Here is a 13,608-nt window from a genome sequence, read left to right on the forward strand (position 1 = left end):
CAAGCTCTGCACTGGTGGCACTCTGATCCCGCAGCTCAATCCTCTTTAGGAGACCATCCTGGCGCTTGCTGGACTTTCTTGGACGCCCTGAAGCCTTCTTTACAAGAATTGAACCTCTTTCCTTGAGGTTCTTGATGATCCTATAAATTGTTGATTTAGGTGCAATCTTAGTAGCCACAATATCCTTGCCTGTGAAGCCATTTTTATGCAACGCAATGATGGCTGCACGCGTTTCTTTGCAGGTCACCATGGTTAACAATGGAAGAACAATGATTTCAAGCATCACCCTCTTTTTAACATGTCAAGTCTGCCATTCTAACCCAATCAGCCTGACATAATGATCTCCAGCCTTGTGCTCGTCAACATTCTCACCTGAGTTAACAAGACGATTACTGAAATGATCTCAGCAGGTCCTTTAAATGACAGCAATGAAATGCAGTGGAAAGGTTTTTTTGGGATTAAGTTAATTTTCATGGCAAAGAAGGACTATGCAATTCATCTGATCACTCTTCATAACATTCTGGAGTATATGCAAATTGCTATTATAAAAACTAAAGCAGCAACTTTTCCAATTTCCAATATTTATGTAATTCTCAAAACTTTTGGCCACGACTGTATATTCTCAAAAGTGTTTATTTTTCACACATCGTCACTCATCTGCATCGCTTCTATGAACAGAGAGAACCAGAATGAAATTATATATATATATATATATATATATAAAGGCTTACACAAAAAATGTTTCACTTAATACTAACAAGAAAACCAAGATAGCTGAAAGCGCTTTATTTTTCAAAAGTGCAGTATTTTGTATTTATTGAGTGTACACAAATACAAGTTAGCCCTTTATAGTTTCTATTTTTTCTCTCAAAGCAATTTTGGCTGATATGATAAAGTAATTCAATCATACACAAAACATTTTAAAAATAACTTGAAACTAGTCAAAAAATTACTTAACCATTAAATCTCAGTGATGCTCCTCCCTAATTATGTGTGTGTGTGTGTCTGTGTGCATATATATACACTGTATATAAAATAAGCACAATAAAAGCTGTAATCTGTCTATTTTAAGTGTTAAAGGCATGACATAGCCTTCATACATGAGTTATATTAAAACAAACAAGTTCTGATGCACTAACTCACTATTGAATATTGTTTAAATTTTATTTTGGTTGAATATTAACATCGCTACTGGACTTTAAATTTGACCAGTGGGGAAAAATACATTTCTGACATTCCCTAAATGGGTAATGAAACTCACATAGAGACTACGTTCAATAACGCTGTTGAAGGAATTAAATAAATTTGAAACTAGTCTTGATCCAAATTTAGTTCAAAAAGCAGGCAGAGAAAAACTTTAAGACTATTAAAGGTGCAGCAGCCATTGGTGATGAAATACTAGTCAATGGTGAATCAAAAGGACGTCAAAACATAAGTTGATCTTTAAAACTTTTATAGGAGAAGTATTGTACAATGTTGCACACAGAAAAGGCAGAATATTCAAGAAACCTTCAAAAGCACACCACTGGGACTGTTATTGGACCAGTGGGGGGGGGGGTCCTTTAAAGCCCACCAAGAAGCAGAAGAACTGCAGACCACATCTGTCCAGATTTGACCCAATCCTGTCTGAAATCAATGTGTCAGGTTGTGAAGCTGACCAGTGAGTCTGTATATGATGAGATCCAGAGGTGACCAATAGACTACGCTTCCAAATGAAGGCATGGTCCAGAAGTCTGCACTAAAATATATCCTAAATGTACATAATTCAGTTTTTATGAGATATGAGGATGAGTAAATGACAGTATTTTCATTTCTGAGTCAACCATCTCTCTTATTTTTAACAGAGTGGCAGGGTTTAAATATCTTATTTATTAAAGTACTGCATCACTGCACCAGCATACTAGGAAGCATGAGAATGAATGGTGCGTGTGTTTTATGCTACAGTGCTGTTCCCTAATCAGTCATCATATCGGCTCCGGCTCCACCGGTGGCATCACTCAGACTCAGATCCTCCATCATCTCCGCCAGAGAGATCCTGGGAGCGCCCTCGTCATCCGTCTCGCTCTCCACAGGGACCTTTGAAGCATCTGTACAGGGAACAATGATTCTGGGATGAGTTCGCGGAGAATATTAATTCAAGAGATGCGTGGTCAATTTTGGTGTGCTCTTCACCTCTGAAGATGTTGACGTTCTTCCTCAGCAGCTCATCTTCCTCCAGGTCCTCCAGGAATTCATTGTATTGTCTATAAAAGAAAATATAATCATCATCAAACAGGCAACAAAACCTAAATCTGATAGGATAACGATGACTGACGTTTCAATTTAAATTAAAGTACATAAATACTACAGTTGTTCGTTTCATTACCAGTGAATTTTTATGATTCTTGATTATTATTTTAATACCACAGGAAAAACTCAAATTCTGTTTTCTCTAGTTTTTTGGATTCTGTGTTTCGGGATTCAATGCTCTCGGAGCAGCTCTGAAGATGCTTGTGTATCAGATGAAGCCACACCATTCATTCACAGACACACGGAGAACATGCAAACGTATTAATGCTATGAACTGACATACGACTGAACATCCTCATGACTCCAATGCTTCCAAGTTCTCATGGTTTTGGAATTGTCATTTTTCTCAATTCCGATTAAATTCACCTCACTGCACTTTTTATCTGTTGTAGTGAAAAGAGCTTTTTGTATTTTTTCCCCCCTTTCAGATTAGCATTCAACACAAACAGCTATGACTTATTAATTTGTTTTGTATTCTAGTAAAAGGAATTTGATGGCCCTGTGTTCAGCTCTCCTCACCTCTCATCATCGGTGTCTGTAGCTTCTCTCTCTCGGTCCAGCTCCCTCAGCTTCCACACTCGGTTCTTCACCCGCTTCATGCGGTCATAACTCTTCTTTATCAGCACCTGGTATTATTATTATTAATATCATCATTCAAGTTCAACATATTCCTGTAGCTAGCAATGTCACAGTCATGGGACCGATTTCCAGAAAAAAACAAGAAATGATTTGTATGTTGAATGCAATACAAGTCGCTGTCTATAAAAGCGTAGTTCTGCCAAATTCTGACAATGTAAATGTTATCTTCATGTATCAAGTATGTTGTTTTTTTTTGTATATTTTTCAGTTTATACAGATTGAGTGACTGACTCACTATCATTCAAATGTTTTGGGGTTGATAAGATTTTTTAAATGTTTTTGAAAGAAGTCCATTCTCTTCTAAAATAATTATAATTTAAAAATAAGGTGTTTTCTAATGTAAGATTGTTTTTTTCCCTGTGATGGCAAAGCTGAATTTGCAAAAAAATTTTGGTAACATTTTAAATGTCTTTACTGTCACTTTTGATCAATGAAATGCATCTTTTTGATCAATCAAATGCATGCAGAATTGTTTGAGTGCCTAAACAGTTTTTGGGGCCACTGTATTTTTTACATGTCCTGCACATCATTTACATGCAGATGAGTTGTAATGATGAGTCTTACCACATCAGGAACATGGTGAGGGTTCATCTTATTGAGGAACTCATCATTGATATTGGCATTGGCAAAATCAAAACTAAGGTGTAAAAAAACAACAAAAAAACAAGCATGTTACAATCAACTTATTTCCCCGTTTTCTGCATTAAATCAATGAAGTGAGGCATGTGAACTGACCCCAGCACCAGATCTCCGATGTTCAGCAGGTGACCCAGGAACGTTCTGCAGTGATACTGATGACTGGAGTCCATCTCTGATGTCTTCTGAACCCAAACCTCAGCCAACGTGTGCTGCAAACACACACACACACGCGCAAACTTGCAAAAGTACAATCAAATGATGTAGTGATCATTCTCACTTTGTCTATTTAAACGGGGAGTCATCTCATTTATCACCAGTAAAATTTGGAGTGCCACAAGGATCTGTCCTAGGTCCTCTTATATTTTCAATATACATGTTACCCCTTGGTAATATTATTAGAAAATACAGGATTAGTTTCCACTGTTATGCTGATGATACTCAGCTATATATCTCCACGAGACCAGATGAAACTACTAAATTATCGAAGCTAAAAGAGTGTTAAAAATGTAAAAGATGTATGAAAGATGTACTGTTACTTCCTCTACAGTCAGAAATATGGGTGTTATATTAGACAGCAACTTGTCTTTTGAAAATCATATTTCCAATGTTACAAAAACTGCATTCTTCCATCTTAGAAACATTGCAAAAAACTACGAAACATGTTATCTGTTTCTGATGCAGAAAAGCTAGTTCATGCATTCATGACCTCTAGACTGGACTATTGTAATGCACTTCTAGGTGGTTGTCCTGCTTCGTCAATAAACAAGCTACAGGTAGTCCTTACCAGGTCAAGAAAATATGATCATAATGCATCTCGTAACTCTGTACTTCAGTTATACCTTCAGTTATAATGTAACAAATCCATTTGTCCTGTTAGGGTAAGTGTGTGTAGTACATTAGAAACAGAACAGGGCTGATGCACTACGGTGTAAGACAATCCAGAGATAACCCAGGCGCTCAGGTTACACTGAAATGCATCATTCTGTGTTCAGATGAGCCCAAGTCCTTCTAGGCCTCTATGTACTGGAGTCTCTCTTAGCTAAGGAGATGCATCCATATGAAATGCATCTGATAGGGTTATGAACAATGATACCTAATGATACAGAGTATCCTAATCATTTAAAAAATAACTCTTTGGGTTGGAACAAAATTAACATTAAGCAGTTACCAGGATTTAAAAACACTTCCACTTCAGTACTGATCGCTGCTTGTTTATTGGAGTTTGTGGGAGTTTTACCTTATTGGATCTGAGCCCTGCGCCGGCTCCTAGCCTCTGATCCCTGATGATGTCGATGTCCATCACGATGAACTCCTCCAGCTGCCGAGGGCTGCACAGACTGCTGAACGGGTGACGCCAGAATGTGCTCCCATCCACCTCAGCGACTGAAATCAAACACACACTACAGTAAATAAAGTCACATCCTCTAAAGACCTGGCCGTTATGATGGACAACAGGTTTTTTAAAAAAGTGAATGGAGGAGCACCATAACGGATATGACTATATTAATGTATTTGATCTCGCCAGACTCATATATTTCCCTGCAGCACAAAGCAGTCATCAGTATCACAGATGTATACACTGTATGGGTCACAATTATACATTTCTCTTTTATCCCAAAAATCATTAGGATATTAAGTAAAGATTGTGTTCCATGAAGATATTTAGTAAATTTTCATTCCATAAATATATTATTAACAAACCATACATCAATGGAAAGATGATTTATTCATCTTTATTCAGAAAATGAACCCTTAAGACTGGTTTTGTGGTCCAGAGTCACAAATCTGCTAACATGCTGCAGTTGATACACACACTTATCCTTCAACCGTTTAGAGTCGATAAGATTTAATTTGTTAAGACATACAGAAGAAGAGTTGCACACTGAAAGACTTGTCTATTTCAGGTTAAAACAGCTGTTTTTTTGGTTAAATTAGCGACTCTGAGCTAGTTAAAAAAACGATGGGCCAAAAAATGACCCTCTGGGTGTATGGGTTAAAAAAAATGTCGGGTCAAAAATGACCCTTTGGTTCTTTGAGTGACTTTGATGGAGAATGGTGACAGTCCTGTATTTGGCTTAAGCCTTGAAATAATTTCATTTGTATAATATATTTTAATAAGTAACCTCAGTAGTACAGGGCCAGAGACTAATAAAGTAGTATATCTTTTCAGGGAGTATGGCCACTCCCTTTTCAGGACAGGGAAAGCAACCCAGAAAGATCCCTCTAAGACGGGTATTGGAGCAACTTGAAGCTGATGATAGTGACTTTGGCCTTTCTCTAGCAGAACACATTTTTTGGATAAGCAAAGACCCATGTTGTTAGTTTTTTTCAGTTGTGATTTTGGCCCTGTGTTCTTGTTTCCATTGGCCATGTGTGTTTGTACATTTGAAATCCAGTTCTAACATGCAACAAATAAAGAAAAAAAAACATTGTTAAATGTAGCTGTGTGGTTGACTGATTATTTTCCTAAATTTAAAATAGTTTGCATTGACCGTGTTTGTTATTGTGATTCTTTGAAATGAAATCCCAATGGGTCAAATTTGGCCCAAATCCTAAATTAGGGAATAAAGGGTTAAAACTGAAAAAGTGTATATTTTGGTGTTCAGTGAACTTGTAGCGGTAATTTAATGCACAGTTCATAATTTTCCAAAGAAGCAAAAGGTTCTTGGGTTCTCCAGGGTTCATGAAACTTTACTGAATAGAATAAAACATATGTCTTACTGACCCAAATACTTGTACCACAGTTTGAAGAAGTTATCTTCCAAAGTTTCAGGAGCTCAGTTTTAGTCAACCTCTGTGAGACAGACTCTTCAGGATATGGGGTGGAGTAAAAATGAGCTCCTAAAACTTACTGCCAGACTCTGGATCATGGATTCTGCTTTATATATTCAAAAACACAAGTATCTTAATGATATTTGTCTAAATAGCTTTATTTTTTTGTGATTTTATTTACAGTAGGCCAACAGTGCGACCTAAGTGAATAAATGAGTTCAGGTTAGGTTCAGTAACTCACTCTGCAGGGTGTTGGGGTCAATCAGGTGTATAGAGCTGGTGACCCGGATGCAGACACACACCTGACCCATGTTTCCCAGACTCTGGGCGAGCCGTGGAGACAGACACACCACGTTATCCTGCCAGAGAAGAACAAGGTACATATGGGATTGTTATTTTCTGATGCTATGCATTACATGTGAACTCAATCCATGGGTCTCGCTTTTTAATCATATGCACCAATGATTATCCTGTTCCTCTGATGGCAGAGCTACACGATACATCGTTTCAGCATCGATATTATTTCACATAGATGGTCACATCGCAGGATGTGTGATGTTCAGTGCACTGATCCTTATATTTACACCCAATCCTGTTCACAACTATGTCTAAATGCACGTCTCTGCAAGTATCCATATAAACACAGATGCTAATGGCTCAGGTGAAGTGAGAGAAGAAACGTATAATTTTGACCCATACATTGTATTGTTGTCTATTTCTACAAATACACCCCAGACACACATTGGTTCCTGAGGATTTCTGTATCTTGAATGTTAATCAAACAACAAAACACAGAGGGGAAAATCTCTTTTGTAGCTTTAACAAGTTCTACAGTGACGGCTTTGCAGTTATTTTACATTTGATTACTCGATTTCTGTACCTGAATACTATTAGACCGAAATATATAAAGCCCTGTTTATGTCATTTGTATCGTTGTTCTATTATTATTTATCTACGCTTGTAATTTCTATGCTGATTTACTCGCATACGAAATCACCCCAATCATTGATTATTTTCCCCCCAAATAGAGCTATTCAATTCATCTGGTGATTTTATGTTGCAGGTAAACAAAAATATCACAATGTGAGTTTTTCCCAAATATAGTGCAGCCGGCACAACATGCATCAACAGATAATGAAAATAAAAACTAATAAAACAGTCAACGATAAGCATGCAGTCAGCATGAATGAATAAAGGAGGTTTACCTTACACACAGGAACGATCTCCAGCGAGAAGGTGCTTTTGTAGTTGTAGGTATTGGTGTGAACATCATGAGAGATCAAGCGCTGAGACGCCTTCGACCTGAACAAACAACATTCACGGTTAGTGTAATAAACACTCATCACAACAGGGCTTTGATTAGATACAAGCCATGCTTCCCTTCAACCATACCCTGAACTAAACAAAGTGCATGGTATATGTTTGCAGTTTTTCAGTTCTTTCAACTCAACATACGAGCAAATGCATGTGAAACCATGCTTACATTTCAGTGCTTATGAACTGAAAACTTTTCTTTCGAGTCCAGTCCACAAACGACACGTTTAATGTTTACTGAATGTGATTTTCAGACCTGCAGGGAACGGTGCACTGCAGGAAATCCACCATCTTCTGAGCGTGCTGCTTAGTGGCGTAGTAAAAATCAATGCCCTCTGTCAGAAATATTAGAAAGGAAGAACACAGAGGGGTCAGACTATGGCTAGAACCAGAACTCATAACACAGCATCAGACAAACCCCGAGGGAAGTGTACCATGAATCTCCTTGATGCGCACTGTGCTCTGATGCAGCTTGTGCTTCAAAATCAGCTGCTCCAGGTAGTAAAAGGTCTTTTTGTGGACAGTCTGAAGAAAGGAAACGTAAACAATACAACGCTGAAGGCACGGAGAAACAGAAATACTTTAAATAATGAACACAGAAGGTAAATGTGAATGATCCAAAATGAGTTTTTGGAGAATGAAATGTCTAAATTTGGCTGAAATTGTCATTTTCATTGTCATGAGGTGTAACAATATTTATGTAAAAAATACAAACATGCTTATTCCTACGTGCACATATTAAAATACATAAAAGAATAAGGGAGCATATTACATTTTATTGTGTTTTTACATGTGTAAAAAATTCTTACTGACCACTGGGCAAAAATAAAATGAGCAAATTGTACAAATGTAAAATTACAACTGAAAGTGGGGTGAAAGTAATTAGTCTGTTAATATATCATAAATACAAAAAACACGCCTGATAAGATTGTTAAGCTGAATGGATGAGATTTATTTTTTGCTCAGGAAAAAAAAAACTAAATCGCAATTAAATTAAAAATTATTTACAACAATTTAAAGCAGTATTACACTTATTGTTTTTATGCTTAAACACTTTTTCGTCTTTGACCCATTTAAAAAATAATAATATTTAAAACATTGATCTTATAAAATTATTTATGCATTTGAAATTTTGCAGTGTAACTGCATTTATAGAGAATATCTGTAACTTAGTCCAGATCGGGGGAATTGTGATGTTTAATACATTTTTTATTATGTAAATGAAAAAAAACTACAGATTTTTGTTTGTGTATGCTGTTAATTACAGTTCTTAGAAAGAAATCAGAATCAGCAAAAGCTGGTATATATAGCCAGGTCACACTTAAAAAACAAAATCACCGTTTATTAAAAAAAATATTAAAATAAAACTGATTGTGACTACTTGAGTTTCACACACACACACACACACACACACACACACACACACACACACAAACACACAAACATTAATTTCAATACCACAGCAAAAACGAAAATAAACTTACTAATATAAGTACAGTTAACTGATAGGAGTATAGTTCTCAAGTAATTATTGAGGACAATTAAACAGTCAGTTGTAAAACAAGACTAAAGCAGCAAATTAAAAAATAACAAGGAAACAAATACAAAATACTTACAAAATCAAACAATAATATTAATGTAAGACATACTATAGAAATTAATACCTCTCAAATTAAATATAAAACAAAAAGCTGTGTAAATTAAATATACATTGATCCAGCAGGTATATTAGGCTGCTGTCACTTTAAGACCCAATTAGCATAATGCCAAATGGCACAATAAATTACAAGTGATTGTAACTCCTACTATGCTTTTAATTCAACGCAACTTAACATTAAGATAAAATATTTTAGGATTGAATATGTAAGGAATAACTGGTAATGGGCTGTTGAATCCTTACTGATAAAATCGTAGGGCTAACAACATCAGTGCGTTTGTTAGCATGTGTGCAAACTGTGTGAGAGAGAGAGAGAGAGAGCAGGAGAGATTCAGTCTGTGCTTTCTCTACATAAAACGTAATTTTGTGGCAAAAACATGGACACGATTAGACTTTTTATCCTATGGTTTACTATATTGAATTGTTTGGCCAGTGTTGTCGATGTAGCCTGTAAGGAGCTTTGAAATAACTCAAATCATTTGGCGAAGTGATATAAACTAATGCGGTCAAGACCTGCCTGGAACTACTTTTTCTTACACCTCAGAACATTCAGCCAATCAGATTCAAGCATTCAATGACCCAGTAGTATAACATTAAATATTGTAGCAGGGTTCTGCTCCAGGCTTGTGTCTCCTGCGTGTACCTTCTGTCTGACTTGCACGACTGCCTTCCAGAAGTCTTTGGCCTCCACTCGATGACAGTCGTCACACATCTGAGGCTGAATGACGAACTCCACCACGAACACCTGCTGCAGGATGGCTCCGTTCATGACCTACACACACACACACACACACACACGAGTCTCACTGAAACACTGTCGATCTGGAGTCACCTCGCTCTACAGATCTCCTACACTACCTCCTTCTGGATGCTCAGCTTCATCTTGATCCTCTTCGAGTGTGGCTCCGTCCATAAGAAGCCAGCATCGATCAGTCTGACCTTGACGATGATAAACGAAACGCACTGTGAGCTCAGCATCAGCCGTCCTCGACAATATGTGATGATGATGATGATGTGAGATACCAACCTTCGTCATGGAAGCCTTGAGTTTCTTAAGACACAGAGCCAGAAGCTCCCTGGACTCCAGAGCGCACTGGAGCCACGTCCCTGGAGGCTGCAGGTACCTACACACACACACACACACACCAGAAAACACTCATCTACACCTCATCGACACACACACACGCTTTAGAGCTAGATAACGGCATGGATTATTAGCATCCATACACACAGGAGAACTTAACCCCTATGTGGTGTTGGGGGCGTTTTCATCCACTAGGGGGTAAAGTTGACCACAACTTATTATAAAATAAAAATGTCAAAAACTTAATACACTGTGGGCAAATTCACTGCCCTTTCATTATATTCGTGGATAAAAACATCAACTAAATTAAACTGCTGTAAAAATGTATCAGATATATATATATTTTTCAAACTTTTTTGCATAAATCTATTAATCAACCTCAGTCCTGATCAAAACTACCAAATGTTTAAAAAAAAAAAAAAACAATCAAAGATTTTAACTTTTTAATTACCAAGTTCATAAATGATGTCACTGATTTGGGAAAAAAAAACACACAAAATGACCTATTTTCAATATAAAAAGTGATTGTGGCTGGATATTTTTTAACCTTTTATCACAGTCTTGGGCATTTCAAAGATTAGTAACAAGATTGGCTTTGATGCATTTTTAGTTTTTGTGCAGCATTAGATTTTATTGTTTTCTCCCTCATTTACTGTTCGTGGCTGTTTTTGCCCCATTGACTTCCATTATAACGACATTTTTTTGACTGCAAAGCCGTGACACCATATAATCATGCAACCTCATTTTTTTTTGCACATGCCTATCTAAAGGGTTAATGATCCCACATAGTGATCAACCATAAAAATTACAAATTTTACTTCTTCCCAACTGGGAAACCACCAACAATCAAGAATGCATGATTATATGGTGTCATGGCTTTGGATTCAAATGTCATTATCAGTTCTGAGTTAAGCTCTTGTTTCTCAGCAGTGCTCCAGCCCTTACTCCACCCTCACCATCTCAGACATGGTCATAGTTTATACTCTGTTAAGGGCTGTTAAGTTGATTTGGGTGACTCCAGCAGACCGTACCGTTCACACTGTCTGCAGAAGTGCACGGTGACTTGTTTGGGAATCCCTTCGGAGATGTCCACTTTGTTCCTCAAGCAGGAGACGCACATGTTGGCTGGGTTTGGAGGAATGGCAATGCCACACATGCAGCAGAGTCTGCAAGCCCAGAGAAAAGCAGAACGAGTGAGTGAGAGCGAGCGAGTGATTCACAATGACCAAACATCTCAATCAAAGCAGCTCATTTAGAATGAAGTGGAGAAGAACCTCTGAAAAATACTCACATGTGGCCTTGGCTGCTTGATGGGGGGGCTTGCATGTACTCCATGACTACAACAACACACCACAGATCATAACTCAGTCAATAATGCGATTAATCGCACCCAAAATAAAAGTTTGTTTGCGTAATACATTTGTGAGTACTGTGTATGTTTATGGTGCATATTTAAACACACACACACACACACACACACACACACAGTATATTTAAGAAAAATATGCTGCGTTTATATATTAAATACACACACACACAATCATGTGAACAAAAAAAGCTATTTTGGATGCAATTAATCGTTCGACAGCGATACATTTTAAAAACCAAAAACTCCCGGGAAAGTCTAACAGAAGCGAGTAGTGCTTCTTGGATTTTCCCTGTATCTTCTGATGTGTGTTTTATATGACTGGCGTTATTATATGGATGAAAGTAATGTGTGTATTATCATCTGACACGTGACTGTAGCACGGTGCTAACGATCAGGTCACCTCAGCGCTGTTTAGTGAGATGTGTGTCAGTATATAGAAACACTAGACCTAGTACTCACTGTGCTGGAGAATCGGCGATAACCAGTTCAATATGATCAATAACTTCTGATGAACGTTACACGAACACAGCACATGTGTCTGCGCTGAGACCGACGCCCGCCGGTGACGTCACGACACGACGTCGGACTGATAGGACCCCTATAGCTGCCCGACATGCGCCTGAAAGTAAATGCGAGTAATAAAACTGACTGTTGTTCCAGCTAGTGAATCCTCATAAGCTGTTTCATATCACCCCTTTCTCACATAGTAAATAACTGCAAATCAATACAATATTTCATGTCATTTTTTTTATTTGTAAGTTTGCTTATTTATTTCGTTATAATTGAAATAAACACATGTGAGCCCATGGTCTTGTGTGTGTAAGTGTGAGACTCCAGCTATTCTGTCTCACTGTCTGTCTTCCCTCTGATTCAGCACACAGGGTTGCCAGGTTTTCATAACAAAAACCCCAATTGTTACTCAAAACTAGCCCAATGATGTTTCCGGTGTAAAAAATGGTATTGCAGGGGTTAAATATCATATACAAAAAGTAACCAATATGTCTGGAGTTTAGTACACAGAATAAGACACATGCTTATCAGATGACCCTATTTGTATTTACATTTATGAATTTAGCAGATGCTTTTATCCAAAGCTTCTTACAGTGCATTCAGGCTATACATTATTATTATTATTATTTTTTAACAGTATTTGTGTTCCCTGGGAATTGAACATGACCTTTTGTGCTGCTAACGCAATGCTCTACCACTGATTTTCCTGTTGTTATGTGAAGATTTGTTTACAAAAACAGCATTAGTATGATTTTATATCTGCATTGAGCTTCAGATCGATCTCAAAGTAAAAGGCAGTAGCTACTAAAGTCAGATTTTGTGGTGGATGTGTTCATATTTTATCATCTTACTTCAGGTGATGAAGGATTGTGAGAGTCTGACAGTGATCAGTGTTGAGTCCTATACTGTAAGGTTAACCCTGCATGCTGTAAATGGTTGAAAAGGACCAAAACAGTTGAAAACATTCATTAGAAATTTGGAATAGTTATCAGAAAGTAATCAAAAGTAAGTGACATTAATAAAGTCATTGAAAAAGTTCAATTTTAAATGGAGTAACTTGTAATCTGTAACCTATTATATTTCCAAAGTAACCTTCCCAACACTGTTTATAAGCCAGATAGAGTTTTACACACTTCCTATATCTGTGTTTAGATACATCTACATCTCACATCAGCTGCTGAAATGTTCCTATTAACACATTTCCCGTCCATATGTGCTTTCTGAATAATAAACACATTTATTTCTCAACTAACCTGATGCAGTCAAGATCATCTTCTCATTAATTGTTTTTCTATTACTGATCATATTTCATACCATTTATATTTTTTAAATATC

General features: G+C 37.2%; 1 protein-coding gene across 1 annotated transcript; it reads right to left on the reverse strand.

Moving 5' to 3' along the window:
- Positions 1-1,739: 1,739 nt before the first annotated feature.
- On the reverse strand, positions 1,740-12,380 carry nmd3 (NMD3 ribosome export adaptor). Its single transcript, XM_059514978.1, has 16 exons — positions 12,223-12,380; positions 11,686-11,731; positions 11,426-11,560; positions 10,338-10,434; positions 10,169-10,249; positions 9,954-10,082; positions 8,088-8,178; positions 7,910-7,988; positions 7,545-7,641; positions 6,581-6,698; positions 4,805-4,950; positions 3,664-3,776; positions 3,493-3,565; positions 2,809-2,915; positions 2,173-2,243; positions 1,740-2,087 (listed from the first exon to the last, which is right to left on the reverse strand). The coding sequence occupies exons 2-16, from the start codon at positions 11,727-11,729 to the stop codon at positions 1,954-1,956; spliced, it is 1,515 nt and encodes a 504-aa protein (XP_059370961.1). The 5' UTR covers positions 11,730-11,731; positions 12,223-12,380; the 3' UTR covers positions 1,740-1,953.
- Positions 12,381-13,608: the final 1,228 nt, after the last annotated feature.

Source organism: Carassius carassius, chromosome 28, assembly GCF_963082965.1.
Source record: "Carassius carassius chromosome 28, fCarCar2.1, whole genome shotgun sequence".
NCBI lineage: Eukaryota > Metazoa > Chordata > Actinopteri > Cypriniformes > Cyprinidae > Carassius > Carassius carassius.